At 38.6% G+C, this 22,412-nt stretch overlaps 1 protein-coding gene across 1 annotated transcript in view; it reads left to right on the top strand.

Annotated features, from left to right (window-relative positions):
* The window catches only part of si:ch211-196i2.1 (collagen alpha-1(I) chain), a 114,123-nt gene that overhangs the window by 61,478 nt on the left and 30,233 nt on the right, over positions 1 to 22,412 (top strand). The window contains exons 7-23 of the mRNA XM_037546077.1: positions 4,805 to 5,419; positions 9,620 to 9,664; positions 10,134 to 10,253; positions 13,631 to 13,669; positions 13,775 to 13,828; positions 15,147 to 15,200; positions 16,812 to 16,919; positions 17,102 to 17,155; positions 17,252 to 17,305; positions 17,541 to 17,585; positions 17,802 to 17,855; positions 18,008 to 18,052; positions 19,072 to 19,125; positions 19,254 to 19,298; positions 19,406 to 19,459; positions 21,398 to 21,442; positions 22,242 to 22,295. Of these exons, the coding sequence (XP_037401974.1) occupies positions 4,805 to 5,419; positions 9,620 to 9,664; positions 10,134 to 10,253; positions 13,631 to 13,669; positions 13,775 to 13,828; positions 15,147 to 15,200; positions 16,812 to 16,919; positions 17,102 to 17,155; positions 17,252 to 17,305; positions 17,541 to 17,585; positions 17,802 to 17,855; positions 18,008 to 18,052; positions 19,072 to 19,125; positions 19,254 to 19,298; positions 19,406 to 19,459; positions 21,398 to 21,442; positions 22,242 to 22,295 (1,539 nt within the window). The remainder of the gene's footprint in view (positions 1 to 4,804; positions 5,420 to 9,619; positions 9,665 to 10,133; positions 10,254 to 13,630; positions 13,670 to 13,774; positions 13,829 to 15,146; positions 15,201 to 16,811; positions 16,920 to 17,101; positions 17,156 to 17,251; positions 17,306 to 17,540; positions 17,586 to 17,801; positions 17,856 to 18,007; positions 18,053 to 19,071; positions 19,126 to 19,253; positions 19,299 to 19,405; positions 19,460 to 21,397; positions 21,443 to 22,241; positions 22,296 to 22,412) is intronic.

Here is a 22,412-nt window from a genome sequence, read left to right as displayed (position 1 = left end):
GAGGTTCAAAAACTGCATTTATATATTGTGAGTGTACAGTCATTGCATAGTGGCTACCTTGTATCCGCACTCGTTGTTCATTTTATCAATTCTACTTGCCATTTTGTAGCACTTTGTAGTTTTACAATTACAGAGTGTAGTCCATCTATAATTTAATGATCAGGACCACCTCAGAGCCAGTACTATTTGGGTGGCAGGTCATTCTCAGCACTGCAGTGACACTGACATGTTAGTTGCACTGGTGCAAGTGAATCAGAGACAGCGGTTCTGCTGGAGCTGCTGGAGTCCACCTTGTAGATGTAAAGTCAGAGAGAGTAGCTCATCTGTTACTGCAGTTTCTTTGTTGGTCATCCTCTAGTCCTTCTTCAGTGGTCACAAGACACTGTCCACAGGGCGACTTCGCCACCACCATGCCACTATCACTGCAGTGATAAGAATGATCCACTGTGGTGCTGCTCTGTGGTGGTCCTGTGGGGGTCCTGACCACTTAAGTAAAAGGGGGCCAAAATATTTAACCAAATCACTATTACACTGCAAATTGTAGCTATATAACCAATATGCTGTAATTATGGTATAATGATTATATATTGTTCTACCCAGTGACTGCTGGGATAGGCCTCAGCAGCCCAGAAGGATAAGCGGCTTGAATAATGTTTGTATGTGTGTGTGTATGTGTGTGTGTGTGTGTGTGTGTGTGTGTGTGTGTGTGTGTGTGTGTGTGTTGTGGCTTCATAACTAATCCTCTATTATAAACTGTGACTATAGAACCACATCTCTGTTATGTATTGTGGATATATTACTGGGACGCTGTAATATTTTGAATTTCATCCTAATATCTGAGACATAAAGATTCAACATGTTTTAAAATCATTCCACTTTTAATTGGCCACATTAGAAAGCTCAGCTCATTTGGTCTGAGATGGTGGGTTAGTTAAATTTACTTGTTTATATTTAGATATATATCATTTTATCACATAAGTGCTCTCCCTCCATGCTCCCTCCTCTGTCTCGCACACACTCTTGGTCTCACTCTTCCGCTAAAGGTTATGGTTGTGTTTGGTTTTGGCCTTAAACTGTGAGGGAGGGTCACAGTGGTTTTGATTTATAAGAGAGAAGCCCTCGCCACAGCTTCGGTCCAACCTAAATTACAGTAAAGTATCCTTTCACTATGTGCGAATGTGTGCTTTTGACTTGCAGTGGTTTTCAGCAAGAATAACCACAGCTGATTTTAATTCCAGCCATTTCTCCCAAGTTTGTTCAAAGTTTCTCCAGCGTGAGCCTGCATGGTTTAGTGCTACGATCGCAATGGTTCTTCAGAAGTTTGTTTGTCCAGACACATGTGCATTGCAGAATAATTAAGCTGTATTTTCCCCTCTTTTTCTGTCTGTTTTTTCCTCATAACATCTATTTTATTTCCATTTTCCTATGTTTGAAATCCCAAACGTAGGCCTCTGTAGTTTGCATTAGTCAACTTACAAGACACAGCCGGTTAAATGTTGCCCTCATGCATTCCTCTGTCTATAAACCAGATTTATGGTGGTCTTCCCCTCAGAGTAACCCATTTTTTGTGCATGTACCTGTGTGGGAAGTACAACTTATATCGTAGCTGTTGTGGATCAAATACAGCTCATGTTCTGACATTGCTCACTAAATTCTGTCCTGGTATGAATCTGCCCATACAAAACGCCTTAGATGTGCTCTCAGACACGGTAGTGGCTTCTTAGCATGTATAACTGTGTAGTAAACATGTCCTCAGCCTGAGGGCTTTGAGAATTTTTAGGTACCTGTGCTTTTTTCCATGATTCAGGCTTTTAAGTAATTATTATGATCTATGTTGTGTCAGTGAACGCTCACATCAATCACTGTTGAGTCATAAATCTTAAATCACAGGGGCTTGTATGTTTTGCATGCTTGGCATGATAAACGTTGGGACGTTTGCTCTCTTTGGGTCTTGTACTGTCACACAGCTTCATGATTTAGCTTAAACAGAAGATGAAGCCATTATCCAGTTTGACTTTTAGCTATGAATTTTGTCTGATGGTCACAGACATAGACTTCAGACTAAATCAGTACTGATCCTTTTAGCTCTCTGTCATTATATAAGGATGCCGAAAAGGGAGAAGAACCTGTTTTGATTCCCTAAAGAACCTTTCAGGTTTTTGTAAGTGTGATTAGTGAGTGTGAAGGACTCTTTTAAAACTTCTATACCAAATAAAGGTGTTTCCTAGAACCATAAAAGCTAAGAACCATTTAGGAATCTTTATTTTTAAGCAGGTGTTTTTACCAGGCTGCTGTTAGGTTTAAAGTGTTCCAAAGCTTGCCCCCTGGTGGTGAAATGAGGCATTATATGTGCTTATTAGATGATTCCTGAAATTGGTCAGCGCTGTGCATGAGTAGTCTCCTAATGAGTCCTTGTGGGCAGCTTCTTTCTGCCAGAGTTTTTTCTGGCCATCTGTAGGGTAGGAGATAAGCTGGCTGATGGCCCTCTGCAACCAGGTGGAGATCGAGTGATGGCTTATCAGACTCCTTTCAGACTCAGGCCACTGAAAGGGCTATTGTAAGCAATAGCAGTGGAGCATAGTGCCACTCCGGCCCAGCCTGAGTCCATTTTATTGCAATTAAATAACAATAACTGACTATAGAGAAGTCAGTGATCAAGCAGCTGATGGTCCCAAACATACTGTTATCTATAAAAATGGATAAAAGGATGGGCAAAATTCAGTTTTGTACACCTGTTTTAGCGATACAACATACCTTCATCCATTTTATAGATAACAGTATGTCATACACCATCAGAAAATAAGTTTATTTGAAATTACTTAGCAATTCAGCAAATGTGGGATGATTTTGAAGTGTATTTTGCAAGGTGTTAATTTGTTTAAGATTGGAAACACTTTATTTAAGCACTAAATAATGCATTTAAAAAGCATGAATATTGAGAACTTGAGAACAACTTATATCAATTATGTTTTATTATGTAAATGTTGATAATTACTAATTAGCCTTAAACTAAAATGATGGACATTAGTTCCATTTATATCCCAGTTATAATGTATCAATCCCAAGTAATGGAACTTGAGCCAAGAATGCTGCATACTGTATCAATTCTTTTATGAATTCTATTTCACACCCTCAGACTCAAGCATATCATTTTAGTATAGTGACCTTAACTAGGCCTCAGCCTCAGAAGTTCTTCCTAGCAGTCATATAAATAGAACAAATGTCTGCCACTTTCATTTAAGGGCCTTTATGTCAATACATTGTCATTAAACATCTTAATTATTTTTGTGAATGCTGACATGAGCTGTTCATAAGTATTTATGTATTGCTTTTTATGTATGATATATGCTTTTGCATTTGTAATGAAGTCAGTATGTAGGTAGCCTTCAAAGAAAGTGTTACCGCTTTTATCAGCTATTAGCTTCATTAGCTTCATAGCTCCAGTGCAAAACTAAACAAGCAAACTTTGGACTCCAAATATATCTTGTCTGATCGACTACATTTGGAGTAAGGAGGAACACTGTGTAAATTAGATTTTTGGCTCAACTACAACTTTGATAGGACAAAATTGTACGCCGTGCATCTGTTTTTGGTCTTAAAACATTCATCACCCAATTTCTAGCATTATCCAGGCTGTAAATTAGGGATTCCTAAATCACACTGTGCCATTGTCATGGGCTACATTCTCTCAGCATGAGAGAAATGTGCTGTGTTAGTGACCACATACCTGCTACATCCACTCAGCCACACAATAAACAATCCACACATGGCAATACAGCAGTATAGCAATAAGAGACATGACTCTCCCTTTGTCTCTTATATTGGTGCATAACAGCACGCCTCCCATCACACCCTAGTGCATGTGTTTCAGCAGAGACACGACTGTTTCTTATTTCCTGAGTTCCAGTTCAAAACCCGCTGCCGCATCATCTGCCTCCCAGCCTCTCTGCTCCTCTATCTGACCAGCAGGGATACAGGGGCAGCTCTCAGAACTTCCTGCCACTCTTCCAGCCTGGACTGTATGTGTGTCTGCATGCATGTCTGTGTGCCATTTTTCTACATGTGCACTATATGGACTTCACGCTGGTGAAGTGCTTAAGGCAAAGGCCAAACAGTTGGAAAAAAAATGTCCCATCTCAGCTATTGTCATTTCTGTGTCAAATTAAGGGAAAAAACACATTATACAGACACATAAGACTGTAGACAATATATTTACAGAATGTAAATGTAAATTACAGGGAATGTCCATCTGTATTCAAAGAATATGTAGATGCGGTTAACAGAATTTTCCATTAAATAAGTGAAAAATACATCTTTTCAGAAGCAGTTGAATATACAGTTGCTACAGTTGATGATTTTTTTAAAATCTGAATAATTAAATAGTTAAGATGTAAAGAGTGTCATTCAGAATGATTTGATGTGAAATGCCCCATTCTAGAGAAATGTACTGAGTATAGTTGTTCACAGTGGGGGTGATAGGAACCAGACATCCAAAATGTTTTACGCTAAAAGCTGCATCACAAATACTCTGAATGATCATTCACAAATTTACAATTTGTTTACAATTCAATCTCAATGACTGAATTATGCACACATTTTGAAAACACACTCTGTTCATTGTTCCTTTTAATGTGGTCAGTCCCAATATTAGGCATTCCCTAGACAAGCTGCTGTGGCATTTATTCTGGTTTGGAAGGCCTAAAGCTACATTATCATTGGCTATTTCTGAAGTTTGTAGTAGTTATGTTGCTAATATAAAACACTCTCTCTCTCCCTCACTATCTGTGTGCATGTGCATGTAAAGGGTCTGAGGAGACGTGGCCTAGTTCGTGGAGACGGTATACTCCCTACAGGCTCCAAGAGGCCTGGATCTGTGGGCCGTGGGGACGTCTTTGAGGTGGATGAGGACACTGATCTGGCTGACCCTAACACTCTGTCCAAAAATGGTGGCTTACCTCACAAGACCCACATACCCCTTGCTAAAGGCAGCAAGGGAGGCAAACCAGACTCTACATCTAAGCATCTGGATGAGAACATCACCACTGACAAGAACAAAGATGACAAAACCTTCCCTAAGAAGCCAGTGGATAACACTATTATCAATCTGGATGTTAGGACTCCCTCTGTCTCTAAGAAACCCTCTGGAGAAAGCCCACTGGAGCCCCCCTCAGGACCTGATGACACTGAGTCCAACCTCTTAAAGGAAGTGGAGGAAAAGGGAGCTCCAACTAAGGCTCCATTTATCACATCCACTGAGAGCATTAGTCAGGACAGAAGAACTACAACTGCCAGCATTCATGACTCTTTAGGCACTGTGATTCTCACAGGTAAAGAAGGGGGCATGGTGAGAGGCTCAGATGGGAGGATCTATCAGGTCCGCAGAGGGCCTCCAGGGTCAGTGGGGCCCCGTGGGCTAACAGTGAGTATATGCTTATTTAATATAATGCACTTGTTTGATAAGATGTGATGAACATATATTGTATTTTCTTTTTCAATAGCCTGGAAACACATTATCCAAACATTGATAGACACACTGATCATTCAGTGTGAAGGGCATTAATAGGGAGTTTGCCACCTGTTCGCTAGAGTAATAGCCTGTATTCTGGTGTAAGAGGTGTAAGATTTGATTCCATGCAACCACAAGTGATTTAGAGAGATCAGATACTGATATTGAACGATTAGTTCACCACTCAAGCTCATCCCAAAGGTACTTGATGGTGCTCTATCACTCCAGTTCCACTGTTCTATAGCCCAGTGCTGGCGGGGCTTTATACCCCTCTAGCCAACGCTTGCCATTGAGTTCTTTTTCATCTGTGTGCATATCAAGAAATTGATTCAAGTCTTTGATCTCCATCAGCATGTGTATATTTCAACTTTTTTGTTTAAGCTTTATGCTCAGCGAGTGTCAGCAAGTCTTTATCACAACTGTCCAGTCCCCTTTGATTGGCTACAGGGGGAATGGGTCCCAAATGCACAGTCCATTCAAAGTGCCCTGCTTATCTGCTTTACAAGGCAGTGGCATGGCCAGCACAAGCAGGAGCAGATGCAGCAGCATATGGAGCCACCTGGCCAAGTGCCATGTCCACAGTTCAGCTCGAGCCCCCGCCCCCTCCGATCCTCACGCAGCTCTGAGTCAGCCCCGCTGCTGGCAACATGAAGGCAAGATGTCCCACTGGCTGGGAATAAAAGCCAGAAGTAGGAAGATATTCAGTAATTAAAGCTTCCTCCCCTGCCTGTCATTAGAAAACACAGGCAACTTCCCTCATTTCCTGCCCCCCACCACAGGGCTGGGGATGCTGATGTGCTTTAGGCTACGGCAGGAGGTCCTGGGTGGTGCTGAGCAGGATCCTGGGGTGTCATTCCGTGTGTGTGTGTGTGTGTGTGTGTGTGTGTGTGTGTGTGTGTGTGCGCGCGTGTGTGTGTGGGCATGTGGACATTCAATTGTGTTTGAATTCCACTGTGTGTATGATTAGTACTTTAGGGTTTAAGAGATTTAGAGGTGCCTACAGATATGAGTTCACGCTGCTGTCCAGAAAAACAGTATGTGCAGATACGTGTACAGATAAGTTTAGGTGTGCCGTGTTAACTTCACCTGAGCTCACATTTCACCATGCCTGAGAGTTTTAAACAGGTGATTCCAACCAATTTTCAAAGTTTCTGTATAATGAAATGCTTAAAATGTAAACAGCATCATTGAGAGTGGTTTGAAGTGAATTGCTTTGTTGGTGGTGGTGATAGGAACGAGACCCCTGAACAGCCTCTAAAAAAACTGCTTCACCTGATGCCTGAGACATAGTTTTATGAAATAGAGATTAGGTCTTGTTTAAAAACACATTAATGTTGGAGAGGTACATGTTGTAGTTCCCAAATTAATCAACCTTTTTTAAAACTTAGAACATCAACCGTGACCCTCATTTACAGTGTATCCAAGCATTATGCAAAAAGTATAAAAATAGTAAATATCAATGTATGATAATAAAAATATAGTACAATAAAACAAAAATAATATTATTAAAACTATGCATAAGAAAAAAAATAGGAAATTTTTTGACAAATAAGATCAACAACTCAAATACACCTATTAGGCACATCTGTTATAAAATAAATAAAACAGCTAAGTAGAGTGAGAAAAAAGATAAAATAGAAAACATTACAAAAGAAAACAATAGTAAAATAGTAAAAAATAAACTTTTCAGCGTTACATTAGTTTTACTAATATTAACCTAACATATTAAAACTCAGAAGACGTGTAGGTTCACTGGTCATTTTTTATTGTAGTTAACTTGGCTATATTTGTGTTGTAGACATTGCTACCCCTGGTTCCTATCATCACCACCACTGTAAAGAAATCTTAAAGAGTTTATCTGCAGTACAACATGTCATATCAAAGCCCTCCCAATGACTTTGTTTGCATTGTAATAATTTAATTATTCAGACGTTTTTTAAAAATCAGTGGAATTTCCTTTTAAATGGCATAAAAATTTTGGTCCGACAAAATCACACAACCTGAGCCACAAGTTTTAAGTCCACAAAATTGCCCCATATCATCAGGCAATGTCTCGAAATAAAGAAAATTCTCAAGCCAAATAAAGATAATGCTAGTTAAATTACCACATATCAACAATAATAGCCATTGTTATACCACAGACCAGTAAAACAAATTAAATAATAGTAAAAGTTAAGCAGTAGGATAAAATAATCAGCTGTCCAAAATCAGGTTTCATTTTTTTATCCAGTCTATTTATTAAGTAATGCATTGCCCAACAACATCCCAGTGTTTTTCAGTGTGGATAATCATCCCATAGTGTGCTGATCTAATGCTGTGCACTACTGAAATGGCAAGATGTTAGTCTTTACCTCTTTACTCCTAAAGCTATATTCCTTTACATAGAACATGTTATATATGGCATAAAAATACTTTACAGATGAATTGAATGCCATTTTGGCTGCACTGCAAAGCTGGGCTTTCCTGAATTGTTTCATTTTTTCTCACTTATCCTGTTGCTCATGAGTGTGGGCCTCAGTGTTATGTGCTGTCAACAGCATGAGTGGCTGACTCCAGCATGCCAAATTAAAAACTGTTGTAAGTTGATTCAGGTAGAGAGGAGGAATAAAGTAAGTAAAAATGTTTTAACTGTGGGAGGCAAACTCTAAAAATGTCAAATTTGAACTTGACCTGAGCCCAAAACATATTTGAGAAATGAGGTTCTGACAATTCGGTAAAGCTCTACCATGCAACACTGATCTTGCATTGTGGTCGGTATAGTGTAGTAGGTAACACCATTACCCTTTACATGGTTGTTGGCGATTCGTTTCTTTACCTGGGTGAGTAAACAATGCTAAACCAATAAGAGTCTTTGGGCGAGACTCCTGATGCTGTGTAAAATTGTGAGTCACTCTGGATAAAAGTGTCTAGATAAAATAAGGAAATTGTTCAAGACTTACAAGCAAGGCCATTACCACTGTTTCAGTCACCACAATTTCACCTGCCTTAAGAGGTGACCAAACTGAGGATGCAGACATGGTTGCCAAGTCCTGGTTAATGGGGTCTTGTACTTTAGGAGGCTGGTTTGGATGTTGTCAAGTTTTTGAGCTGTATAGCTAAGAGAGGGAGTCTAAGGTTGAGGATGTACTTAAATTGGTGCAGTTAATGAGCCTTTCAGGGATGTCTTTTTTATTGACCTGGAGACTGTCTAAACTCTGGGGAGGTTGACCTTGTAAGCTGTATCTTTTAGAATAAAGGCTTGCCCAGCAAAGGCCATGTTATAAATGACACTCTTAACACTCACTCTCCATTTTAACCCCCCTTTATTTTAAGACTGGACTTTGCAGCACCAACCTTGATGTTTTTCTCCTACCTGAGTGGATTAAGTATTTTGTTGTACCTTTTTTTGGTTTCTTATTTTTGTAGCTTAGTCATTTTCCATTGCAACAACAAAAGCAATAGTGAATCCCCTGAAGTCCCAGGCTTTTTACTTACTAAGGCTTATTAGTAACTGTCAGTAACTGTTATTATGAGTAACTGCAGGGACTTCATTACAAACTGATTGATCTGTTATTAGGTTATAGAAGTGTGTAATGAAACTGGTCCAGCCAGTGTGTCCTGGCCATTTAAGGGGTTAATTGATTTTGGATCAGTCATTAAAAATCTTGGGGAGTTGGGGTGGGCAATCTGAAGATATTTATTGTTATCATGAAAATTTACACCACTATTTGCATTTCTGTGCATATCATGGATATTGCCATTACTTATCATGGAATATCTATATGATGGAAAACTGAATTTTCCTCACTTTTTTTTTAAATAAACATGCCATTTATAGTCCATATAGCCTATGCATAGAAATTAAGATGCAAACAGCCCTTTTTAAGTAAATTGTTGTGTTGTCATGAAAAATGATAACATCAGTGATGTTGTTCGGATATAACATGAGGGGAAAATAAAATACAAGAGAAATGACCAGCTGCATGTTTCATTTAAAATAGACAAAAATTAACCCTGCTGAATTGGAATTAGTGCAGCATGTGAAATGTTAAAGAACAGTCTCTGAAAGTTCTCTGAAAATAATGATTCACACTGACTGGCTGAGAATATTTTTCCATTTCTTGCTGACATTAGGGTTGTCCTGGCAGTGAAGGCTATCCAGGGTTCAAAGGCGACAAGGTGAGTGGCAGACTTCTCATACTAAATGTTTAATGATTGAGAAGTAAAGAGGCGCTGTCACAGTTACCATGACTGTGTTTTGCCAGAGTCTCTGTGCTGTCACATTGAATTAGGACATGGAGAACAGTCCCTGAGGCTAAAGCTGTTTTATCACTGAAGTTCACTTTAAAGTTCATGCGCTTCTAGGTGTGAGCCTTGACCTTGCAAGAGGAATTGCTGATGGAAAGAAACGAGTAATGAGTGATTTTCTTAGGCTGTATTACTCATTCTGTGGGTGTTTATCTGGAACAAACTGTGATGTGGGTTTTGTTCAGTAATTATGTTTGAACATCTGTGTTTCGGACATTTGTATTTCATTATTGGTTTGTATTTGATTAGATCTAAATGGTTTATAGTTGTTTAGGACTAATTGGTGTGATTTTGAAAGAGTTTACAGACCTTACATTTATTACTGTCATGATCCTCCCAGGGTAGTATGGGTCCAGAGGGTCATCCTGGTCATCCTGGAAACCCAGGCCCACCAGGCCCACCCGGACTGCCAACCCTTTATCTGTGGAGGAACACCGCTGAAGAGTGGGCTGCTTTTCAGGTGAGTCTCATCTCTTTTTTCAGCTCCCTCTTTCGCGATTCTCATCACATCAGATGGGTGGAGTGATTTGTCAGGCTACAGTTAGGTTCAGTCAGGTCAGTTTTGCTGGCCTCCAGTCAGGTTTGGTCTAAAAACTTTGGGTCAGCTCAGGTCTCTTGCCAAATTTTCTTGCGAAATATTTTGGGTTCTGGTAAAAAGTTCCAGGCCTGATTAAAGGGGTGGTTACACAGCTTTCTCTTTATCTAAAACCAATCAAACAACAAAGACAGGCCAGATGTACCGCAATATGCAGCCACAATGTCCTGGATTTCACATTCAATATACTAAGACTGCAGCCCCCCCCCACTAATGGCTTGTTCATGAGGCACAGGACGTAAAAAGAGCAGCTTGAGACAAACCAGACAATGTAAGTTCAGTGATGAACAAATAGCAGTGTTAATAAAATAACTTATTTCCCACCAAAACAGTCTCCAGGGGTCTCTTGTTAAGAATTGGTGAAACAGGAACACGGACTGTGCATGCGTATTGCAGCCACACCCTGGCATATTATGCACCCTGACTTCACACACACATCAGGAATCAGTATTTCAGATAGTAAACATACTTTCTGCTTTCATACCCATTTACACTGCATACCCAATTACACTTTATAACCATTTTATTTTATATTATGAGTTGCTAATGTAATAATATGTATAAATAGTGTTAATAACATGTTATACTGTCAGTGCCAAAGAAGTCAGTCCCAGCTTGGAGAGCATAAAATAAAGACAAATACAAAGTTTATTTACACCCTGGGATTTACAGTATTTTATTCTGATAAAACTTCTTCTTCTTATTCTCACCACTGGTGCTGTTAGGGCTGCGTCTACGGGGCTTCAGTTCTGAATATTCAAGATGCTCCAAACAGGCTGTCCAGCCCAGAATTATTGCTACAATGTGCTTTTCTTAACCAGCGCTGTCACTTTAAATGTTACCGGAAAACAAAGTACCCATCAGCCCCTCCCCTTCACGCTGAGAGTGAAGTTACTGTGGAGTGAAGGCCTGGAGATGGAGAGGCGAGATAGTAGAGTGCTGTCATTGTAATTTGTTCCCTCACTGGTTCTAACACCAAGCGCTAGAACCCTTCACGCTGTAACACAGCTACACTACTACTTCTGCTAGCATTCTATTGGATATGCAGTGTTAAGCTAATGGTGGGGTACATTGACTTACCCACATTGGGTAAAACACTGATGGCAGCACTAGTTTAAAATCTGTCATTTGAACCCTGTAATGTGCTTTATTGTGCATGTTTGTGTTTTGGTAAATTCTTCAGTAAACACTGGAGGAAGCTTTAATACAGTAAGCTTCATTTTACTTACAAATACAACTTATGAGCTCTTATAATATGTTATGAACTGTACTTGTAATGCATTATGTTAATAAATCATAATGCATAATAATCATGGCTATAATGTGTAATGCATTTATATATATATATATATATATATATATATATATATATATATATATATAGTCATTTTCAATGCCTTATGAATGCATTATAACATGTTATTTATGTGTTTGAAGATGCTTACAAAGGTGACATTGATAGAAAGTGTTACCGCAAAACCCTATTCTTTCATGCTGAATGAATGGGGTCCATGCTCTTGGCACCTTTGTGATTTAGGAATCACTAAATTATAGCCTTCATAATGTTGGAAACCACATGCTGAATCGGTGTTAAACAACAAAACAGATGTGCTGCATGAATTTGTTCTGTAAAGCAGTAGTTCAACCAGAAATCATGCCAAAACGTGTCTTGAATGATTGACTATAACTGGCTTAAGGGAAAAATTGTGTGAATTTGATTCTTCACTGAACTATTGCTGAGCTCTACTTGTGGTTCTGTTCTTGTGGGTTGCCCACAAACGTGCTCAGCCCAGCTCTTTCATGTAGCCATCACTGCACAGCTGCACCTTGTGTAACCACTGAGCAAAGCCCCACAGCACAGCCCAGGATTGAATAAAGATGCTGTCTGCGAAAGTGGAGCCCTCTCTTGTTGCGATAATGGGCTATTTGTTACTCACGGTCTTTGAACTGGACTGTACTGTACAGGCAGGGTCTACTAATGGATTCAGATGAGGAAGAGAGCCGTTTTGCTGTCAGCGTTCGGTTACGGGAGGTCAGAGGTCATTCACATTGCTAAAGGCAAAGGCTAAACTCCCCCTGTTTGATGGAGCATAGCCAGGGTCATAGAAAAGGGTCACTGTAACCCAATCAATCAGCCTCTCACTCCTCTGCCAGTCTTTCGCTCAGCAGAATGGAGATACTGGGACATGCAGGCAGGTTCTAACTGGAAACATATTCATGCTGGGGTCTTTCTGAACTAAGCGATATAGCATGCGTTATGGATTCCACACTACTTTTAAGTTAGCAGTCTGGCCAGAGGAACAAATAAGTCAGAGGAGCTATAATGATGTGAGCTCAAGTGGAATAGTACAGTCAGAAGATGGGAAATGATCCTCGTGTTCACTTCGTTCATACTTCTGAAAACACTTTATTTGAAGGTTACATGCACACTTAAAGTAGATGGTTCTTCAAGGGTTGTTTAGTAAAGAAAATGGTTCTATATAGAACCATGAACACTTAAAAAAAAAACCTGATGATGAATGAAGAATAATGAAGTATATGCTTTAGTTTTTGAAAAGGGTGCTATCTAGAACCAAAAGGTTCTTTTTTTACAAGCTTGACGTTATAACAACCCCTTTGGTGCTGTTTAGAACCCTTTTCAAAAAAGTTCTATATAGAACCAAATACAAAAGATTCTCCATCAGCCTGAAGAACCCTTTCACCATGCAAAGTACCCATTAATAACCCAAAAGGTTCTTTGAGTGTTCATGGTACTATATAGAATTACTTTCTTGGAGAGTAACCCTTGGAGAGTGTACATAGGGATTTTATAACACATGCATATGCATTGAATAGCATATTTAAGTAATAAATAAAAATAAAAATATTACTAATAAGAATAGTAGTAAAACAGCTTATGTTACTATTCAGAGAAAAACACTGTACAGACACAAAAATCTGTTTGCTTATGAATGCAATATATCAGCTCTTAAAGTGCTAGTCTCCATTATATGTCCTTATACATTTTTCATAACTGTCTTATAAATGGCTAAAATGTCTGTTGCTTTTGTTTAAGGACTTTAATGTCAGTATAATGTTATTTACTTCATAAACATCTGGGGTCATCTTGAGAATAATGAAATAAGGTGATCATAAATACTCAAGCATTGTTTTCCAAATGCTATTCAATCCTTATGTGTGTGTTGTGAAGTGCCTGTTTAGTGTTACTGAGCTTTCTTTGTTTTGCTTTTCTCTTTATACAGCAGACCTCTTTCTTCCAGCTGCTGTATGCAGGTTGGCCTGTAAGTATAGAATACAGTACATGGGTTATATGGGTCTGTAGATGAGTGAGAGATTTTGGATTATAGGCTCTCTCTGACTCTTGTCTGTTCTCTGTGAGCCTGTAGAGACAGCAGGGTCCACCTGGGCCAGAGGGAGAGATGGGAAAATCAGGCCCACAGGTAAGATGCTGTAGATATCAAGTTGCTAAGTTAAAGCTTTATGTTTACATTAAGCTTAAAGTTTTATGTACTCTTACCCCATATGTCAGATATGTTTGGTGTCTGAAGTTTGCATCATTAGTTTTGCACTGGAGCTCCAAGACTAATGGATGCTTAGAACCCACCAAAACTGCATGCCCAATTTGTTACATGCCTTGTGCATAAAAACATATAAGTACGCTTCATAACAGAAGTCCATTATTATAGATAATAGTGGGGCTGTTCACATCCTGTGTTTTTGTGATTGGGTCATATTCAGATTTCACTTGATCGCATGAAAAGCCATGTATAAATGCCCCAGAGTGCTTTGTGAACAGATTACATTTGGATCTCTCAAAACACATTTAGAGATGGTCAGAGACGGTTCTCGTCAACATTTAACAGAAGTGTAAATGGAATATGTTTTGTTATCCACATACAATTACATGAGCGGAAATGCGTCTGCAGCTTGCTGACTAGCAGGTGAGAGGATAAACAGTGATATATTAATAGATATAATATATGCGAAGCTGGAGTTAGCCCCAAACCAAGAGCCTTCATGCACTCCATAGTAATAAAGATGCCCAAGCCAAGCTTGTTGACTCATGTCATAATGGGGAAAAGAGTAAAAAAACAAAAAAACAAAATGGAAACAACGTGTGTTGAACTTGAAAAAAGTGCAATCGGATCTCATCTGGTCAAACTCTGGACGTATTATAGTAAAAGTGTAAGTGTTATTCGGCCAAAGTTTATCCAGATAAGACATGAAACACATGTTAATGCAATGTGTAAACAGGCTTGATGTTGTTCAGTATCAGAAGCCAGCACATCTAATTGATATTGCTTAGCAAACTGACACAGTTTGAGATGTGTGTGTAACATAGGTTTGCACTTTGCAACATATCAACAGCTACGATATAGCCTTCCATTACTTGTTAGCTACATTAGCCTTGTAGCTCCAGTGCAAAACAGCTAATCAATATATTTGAGTTTTGAGGAGAATTGTGTACACTAAAGAAGTGTTGCTTTGAATTTACTTGACTGAGGTGTGTACATTGGATCACATCTGTGGTTCATTTTATTTACTTTCTTGTAAATAAAAGGAGTGAGAGTAATTGTTTTGATGAAATATATGTACACATTTGATATACACGTACACATTTGAATGAAATAAATTTACAGCAATGCTTTTTCCAGTCTATATTTTTGCTGCTGTATGTTTAATATTCAGATGCTGCATTACTTGTGCAGAACCATCAACCTCAGTATATTTGATTTCTCCATCTCTTTTCTCACTCAGGGACCACCAGGTGATCCTGGAGATAGAGGACCACCAGGGCGAATGGGAGATATGGTAAGCATTCATGACATATACATACATATAAAATTTTGAAGCTGACCAGTCAAATGTCATGTTTTTTGATTTTCTAAGTGAATACCACATTTTTCTATATATTGTAATGTATAATTTTGTTATATTTGCTAAGTTTAGTGTATGGGGAAAAAATAAAGCATAAAATATAAAATGTTTGCCAAGTTTTTCACTTTTTCTTATATGCTGATTTCAGCAAATAAACAGTGTGCATTTTTCCACTTAGAAAATCAACAAAACATACAACTGCTTGGCACATGTTCTCATTTGTACAGCAGTCATAATGAAAAGACGAATAAAAAGAGGGATGTGATGTAAAAGCTAGTGTCTCCAGTCTCAGCAGTCTCATATACTGTGCTGCCAACTCAGAATAGAATAGTAAACAATGATCATATCAGAATTTCTTAATTAGTCATTTGACGGCACCATAGTGGTGGGCAAAATTTGGCCAGAAAGTGTAATTTTGTAACTCTGCAATGCACTTACACACAATTAGAAATGATGATATCATCGTAGTTGTCATATTTTTTAAACTTTACAAAGAAGATACATATTAGTCATGTTTTTTTCTCTGAATTTCATATGAAATCTGAGCCGGTTCATTAAGCACTGTATGTCTTTGTGGCTGAAGCAAAAGTGATTAAATACTCCACCCTTCAGAATCCTGAGCTTCAACCTCATAAACATGAACGGAAGAGTCTGAAGTCTCTATTATGGGTTTTTGTGGGAGTAAGTGTGACAGTGACACGTTGAGTCTGTGCCACAGTGAAACCGCAGACGAACTGACCCACACTGGACAGATGGTACATGGTCCACTGCTAATGAAAAATGGTACCACAAAAACAGGAAGAAGACTCATTTACTTCATAAACTCCCTGTTTTAGAATGGATTTAACTGTGTTCTCTGGGTTTCATAAGTAATGTGAATTGCGGGTAAGTTGCTTTTAGCAATGCACTCTTTGACTTGGAGCTGATTATACTGTGTTAGAAGTACGCGTTTATACACGTTTATCAGTCCTGGTGCGATAAGAACCTCTGCATGCTTGTGTGTTCTGTAGTAAAGAAAGTGGTTCAAATGGTTTTATATAGCATCAAAAAGAGTTCTGGTATTGGTACAATGTCAAGCTTGTAACAGCAGAAGAACCCTTTTTGTGCATTGTAGAGCCCTTTTCAAAAAGCCTGTTGAGCCATCTACGGGACGCTCTCCATCAATCTAAAGAACCACTTCATGATGCAAAGAACTCTTTAATCATGCAAAGGATTCTCAGAGTGTTTATGGTTTTATATAGAACATTATTAAAATGCTAATCGAGTGAGATACATTTCTCATAGTCAGTGTGGCCAAGATTTTCCCTAACATTTTAGGGAGACTCAGAATTTGCAGTACACTTAAATTAGTGCTGGAAGCACAAAGCATCGTTTAAACAGTGAATAGCCTGTTCCTCAGTATCTCTATCTTGAGCCACTTAATTTTACCTGCCTTAATGAGAATTTAACAGGATATTGTGGGGCTATTATGATCAGTGGGGTGTAATTTACTAAATACCTTAGTCTTCTGAATTAAAAATTCATCGGTTTTCTTCTGCACCACAGGGTGATCCTGGCCCACCTGGTGTCCCTGGAAAAGCAGGGATTCCTGGTAAAGATGGAGAAAATGGTCTGAATGGACACCAGGGACCTTCTGGGATACCTGGACCACAGGTACATAAGGCCATGTTATGCCACCATGTCATGCAAAATGTGTAATACATTGTAGTGTAGTGTAAGACGTTACACTGCGATCTTGCTAACACTTCTCAGTTTAGCTAGAGAGTACAGCAACAGTGAACCTTTAAGCTTTCTCCATTTCTTCTACATGCAACTTACTCTTTTCTGTCTAACAGGGGCCTCTTGGCTATAAAGGAGACTCTGGCTCACCTGGAGAAAAAGGAGATGAGGTAAGAGGAAGTTAAAGGGAAGTACAGTGATTGCAGCATATGGGTCTTGCTTAACGCTCATTCCTTAAAACCAAAGCCATGCCATCCTCTACCCAGGGACTTATTGGAGCAGAGGGTCGCTGTGGAGATATGGGGGAACCTGGAGAGAAAGTAAGGTCTACTGTTCAGGAAAAACTATTTTTATTAACCCCTCAAAGATTACATTGCCACAAACATGCCACAACTGCACATCCATTTAAATTACACGTTAAAAGATTTTTTTTACTGGAACTTGTTGCCATCTAGTGTTTGGGTAAAGAATTGCTAAATGTCTGTGTGAATTAGTGTGAAAGTCAGTATGAAGTACTTTTGATTTGTGTTATGTCATTTGATATGCCTCATTTAGGGCTCCAAAGGACTTCCTGGTCAGCCTGGTCCTGTTGGTCCACAAGTGAGTCTCTGATCTCACTATGATTATGACTATGAATGTGATTAGATAATTATATTATCGTTAATATGGTAACATAAATTATGCCAGCTGTAAAAGGGTGTAGTAAGCAATAACAGTGAATTATCCCTGCTTATGTTTTTATTGGAGGTTATTTTTGGGTGAACAGGGGTGGATGACTTTTGTATTAGTACATAACAATGATGTCCTTACCTTCAGGGTCCACAAGGGCTCAGAGGGGCTGAGGGCCTTGACGGGCCTCCAGGGCCAGATGTGAGTGAAGCCAAAACATCTCATCACTGCAAATACACAGAATGCATTAATGCGTGAATATGGTATTTCGTACATGTATGATAAAAAATGTGTTTGGAGGCATTTGTTTCAGCCGGTTGATGAACATCATTTGTGTTTTCTATGTTTTACAGGGGGATAATGGCTTAGAAGGCCCAGCAGGTCCACCAGGGGCTCCAGTAAGTTTTACAAACCACTAAAACGTAACACATCCAACCCCCCTCCGCCACATACACACACACACACACACACCGAAAAGAGGGAGTTAACGCCTTAACCTCCAGAGCCCTGTGCTTACTATTTAAAAAAAGACACATTATTCAGTAACTGCAATGAATTATCAGGTCATGTAGTTATGAGAGTATGAGAGCTAGGCATAAGATAGCCTAAAAAATATGTTTTAATCTGGATTTAAAACACCTGTCAATCTTACATTCCTAATATTCTCTGAAGTACCTTTCCAGAGTTTAGAAGCTACATGAACCGTTCTATAGAATTAGTTCAAACTGCAGTCCCACAGTATAAAATCGATTAAAAAAACAATTAAGTATTCAGACCTCACATATTTACAAATATAATGTTATAATCTGTTTAAACACACGGCGTTACTTGAGACTGTAATAAGCTGTATGTTTACAAAATCAGAATTTATGGGATACTTTCTAGTGGGACGTGGCGGTCCCAAACCCAAACCCTTACATTTCAACTTGTGAAAATAATACTTAAATGTTTTGGGGGGGGTTTATTTATTTTATTTTATTTTTTCGGATCTTTTTAATTTCTTTGAAATTGTGGTTGAAAGATGTGCATTTATCATGAGTTTATTTTTGAAATAAGAAAAAAATGTATTCAAATATTCAAATGTTCCACATTTGCATGTCGCTACTACACACAAAGAGTTTTAGTTCATAGATGAAGCTTTATTTTAGCCACACCCCTGCATTTTTAGAACAGGAAGTGAGACTGCATCCCTGTTAGACCCCCCAGTTCAATCCCATTGTTTTGCAGTAAATGTTTCCCAAACTCTGAAAATCAGTGTTGAATATTAGGGATTTTCTGCAATAAAAAAAGTTAACATTTTGTGCTTTGATGAAAGTATTATGATTTTATGTATGTACGTTTCTTTGTATTACACTATTAATTCTACAATGAATCAGTAACTGCTCTCTACCTTTGAAATATGTTTTTGTGTATGTAGGGCCCTCCTGGGGTCACTGGCTTGGTCGGCGTTCAGGGAGTGAATGGTTCGAGGGTGAGGCTTCACATGCTGTTATGACAATTCTATTTTCATTCTGTTCTTCAGTACTGCAGCACAATGATCATAGATCTGTTTCTGTAGCACAGCAGCATCTGACTGGTCTATTCTGCTTTGCTTTGTAGGGAGAGCCTGGACCTGCAGGAATCTCCGGCCCCCGAGGGCCTCAGGTGTGTTGATACTGTCAGATGTTCCCTCATCTATCTCATTTTTTTAAAAAGAGGGCAAAAGATGTGCTTGATGACTAATGTCCGCATCATCTCTTTGTCATCACCAGGGTCCTCAGGGATTGGATGGGCAGATTGGGCCTCCAGGGCCTCCAGGCCCACAGGTGAACGTTTGTCTTTTACTTTAACACCTTCAGCCCTCTGTCTTTTACTGTAAGTCCTTCAGCAAAAACAAAGGCAGGCAGAATATATATAGATAGTTAGATGGGTGGATGGATGGTTGACATGGATGTAAAGATAGAAAGAAAGTAAGTAAGAAAGAAAGAACGAATGAACGGACAGACGGATGAACGGACGAACAAACGAACAAGTGAATGAACTAAATAACCAAATAACTTAATTGATCCTGAAGGGAAACTGCTGTGTCACAGTAGCAAGACATATACTTGCACACATATATCATATCATATAACGTATATATCGCTGTTGTCGGAACAAAACCTTGTATCTCCAAAAAGGTCATTTTACAGGAGAAGGGGAAAACCTACTTTACCTTCAATGTAAGTCAATAGAACCAGACGTGTTTCCAAGTAATTTTGGATTGCTTCTTTTGGTCCATTCATCATGACATTTACACACAATGTAAAGGGTAACAGGCATTTTCAAATTATGTACAAAACTGCAAAGTTAAAAAAAATGGAGATACAATACAATTTATCGCTGCTGTCAGAACAAAACCTTGTATCTCCAAAATGGTAACTTTACAGGAGAAGGAAAAAACTTCCTTTACTTCTACTGTAAGTCAATGGAACCAGATGTTTCTCCAAGTCATTTTGTGTCATTTCTTTTAGTCCATTCATCATGAAATTTACACACAATGTAAAGGGCAACAGGCATTTTCAAATTATGTTAAAAACTGAAAAATGACAAGAATGGAGATACGAGGTTTTTACTATGTTACATTATGTTGAAATTCCCATATCATTGCTGTAACAAAACCGAAAGTCTCTGTATTTGATTTGGATGATTTTAAGGGTGCATCAGCTTGAGTTATATGGATACAGAACAGTTTCACTGTGGAATTGACAGGAATCATTTAGTAGCACCAGCAAGCATAATAAAAATGCTTTAGTAATACATCCTTGATTGTCATGAATGTGCATATATTATTCCCTACATGACATACTTTAAACATGTGCTCTTTTTCCTTAAATTGGAAGAGCCGACTCCAAGGTTGCAACAGGTTTCACTTATCATTTCCTCACTTTTATGAAATAAAACATGTAGTATATAAACATTATTTATGTTTCAAAATAGGCCATTCACCCCCACTCCATGCTGTCCATTTATGGAAGCTAAGTTGCCAAACAGTCATTTAGCTCCGCCCATTTACAATAAAGCTGTTTCAGCCCGTACTACCTTTTGTATGGGGTGGAATATAGGGCAGCCAATCAGAACGGAGATAATTAACATGTATTAGTAACAACAAAGGCTGTTTAATTCTAATGGATAAAGAGGGGTGAGAAAATGGTCACGTGAAAATAAACTTTTGGTTTATTTTGGTTTTTGGTAAATAAAACCACACAAACATTGTAAGTGGGAAAAAATAAAATGCAAGAAAAATAAGGAGATAATAAGCGTTTTAAAGACTGATGTAACTTGCAAGTGAAGACACATAGTGGTAAATGCTTTAGGAGTTGCAGGAGTACATCATGGTATAGATGGGCAGGTTGGTAGGCAGTATGTTAGTTTGATGCAAGGCCTTAAAGTCATTAATGAGGAGCCCACTGCTGTGTTCATCTTGATTTCAGGGACAGGAACACTTTAGATCCTGGAATGGACTTAGTTAGAATACCAGCACAATAGTATGACTCACAGGAAGTGAGAAAACAGGTAGTTTTAAAAATGAGATGGGTTAATGTAATGATAATCATCTTATCAAGAGGGCTAGAGGACACTCTTTATCCCCTTGAGCAAAACAGCTTGAACTGTGATTAAGGCAGAAGCTTAAAAGATATTGCTAAGGAAATGGAGAGACTGAGCTTTAAACAACTAGAAAGTGCCCACGGCTACAGTGGATTTGTAATTGTCTGTGTTCACAGGGCCAGCCAGGCAGAGAAGGCATAAATGGCCCAAAAGGAGATCCTGTAAGCATGTTCAAGCTTTTCTTGCTCGTGAATGCATTTATGAGTGATAAAAGTTACTGCTTAGTTATTATAGTAACTGTTTTCATACAAAAACACACTTTTTGAACTTGATTAAGCCAGAGGCTCATTTTAACTCTCAGGTGCATCTTAATATTTTCATCATAATTCATTAAATTGGCGCTAGCCAAAACAGGGTAACACTTTATTTGAAGGCTACCTACATAAGGACTTCATGACGCATTCATAAGCACTGAATAATGTGTTTATGAAGCACTATTTGAACATTTATTAAGTGCTTATGTCGGTTCTCGCAACCTGACATAAGATGTTTTATGAAATAAATGACATTGTACTGACATAATAAGAATAAAAGCTGAACATATTTACAGCACTAAACACATTTAAAACACTATACATAACTATTTATGCCAGCATTCTTAAGACGACATTGTACTGATATCAGGTTAAATATGCCTGGAAACCACCCCCTCGTCGCTCCATGGTGTGGATAAGGTGATTGATGCAATTATGTATAGGGTTTAAATATGTTTAGTGCTGTAAATATGTTCAACGTTTATTCTTATTATGTCAGTACAACGTCAATTATTTCATAAAACAGGTTGCGAGAACCGACATAAGCACTTAATAAATGTTCAAGTAGTGCTTTATAAACACATTATTCAGTGCTTATGAATGCGTCATAAAGCCCTTATGTAGGTAGCCTTCAAATGAAGTGTTACCCAAAACAGGTCATTTATATTCTATGTACCTATTTTTACTGTCTGTTTCAATCTCCTAGGGACTTATCGGGCCCACAGGCCGTCGGGGCGAGCCTGGGTTCGAGGGCCCCATGGTAAGCATTTCAATATGTCTAAATTACACACTTTCATCCAGACAGACAATCAAAAGCCATCATTCTAAACATCTTTACATGTTTAGCACATTGTTGTCTTCAGATGTGAAGCGCTGT

Source organism: Pygocentrus nattereri, chromosome 16 (genome assembly GCF_015220715.1).
Source record: "Pygocentrus nattereri isolate fPygNat1 chromosome 16, fPygNat1.pri, whole genome shotgun sequence".
In the NCBI taxonomy this organism is placed as follows: domain Eukaryota; kingdom Metazoa; phylum Chordata; class Actinopteri; order Characiformes; family Serrasalmidae; genus Pygocentrus; species Pygocentrus nattereri.
Note: the sequence above shows the minus strand (reverse complement) of the source record. Positions and strands in the feature narration are given on the sequence as shown.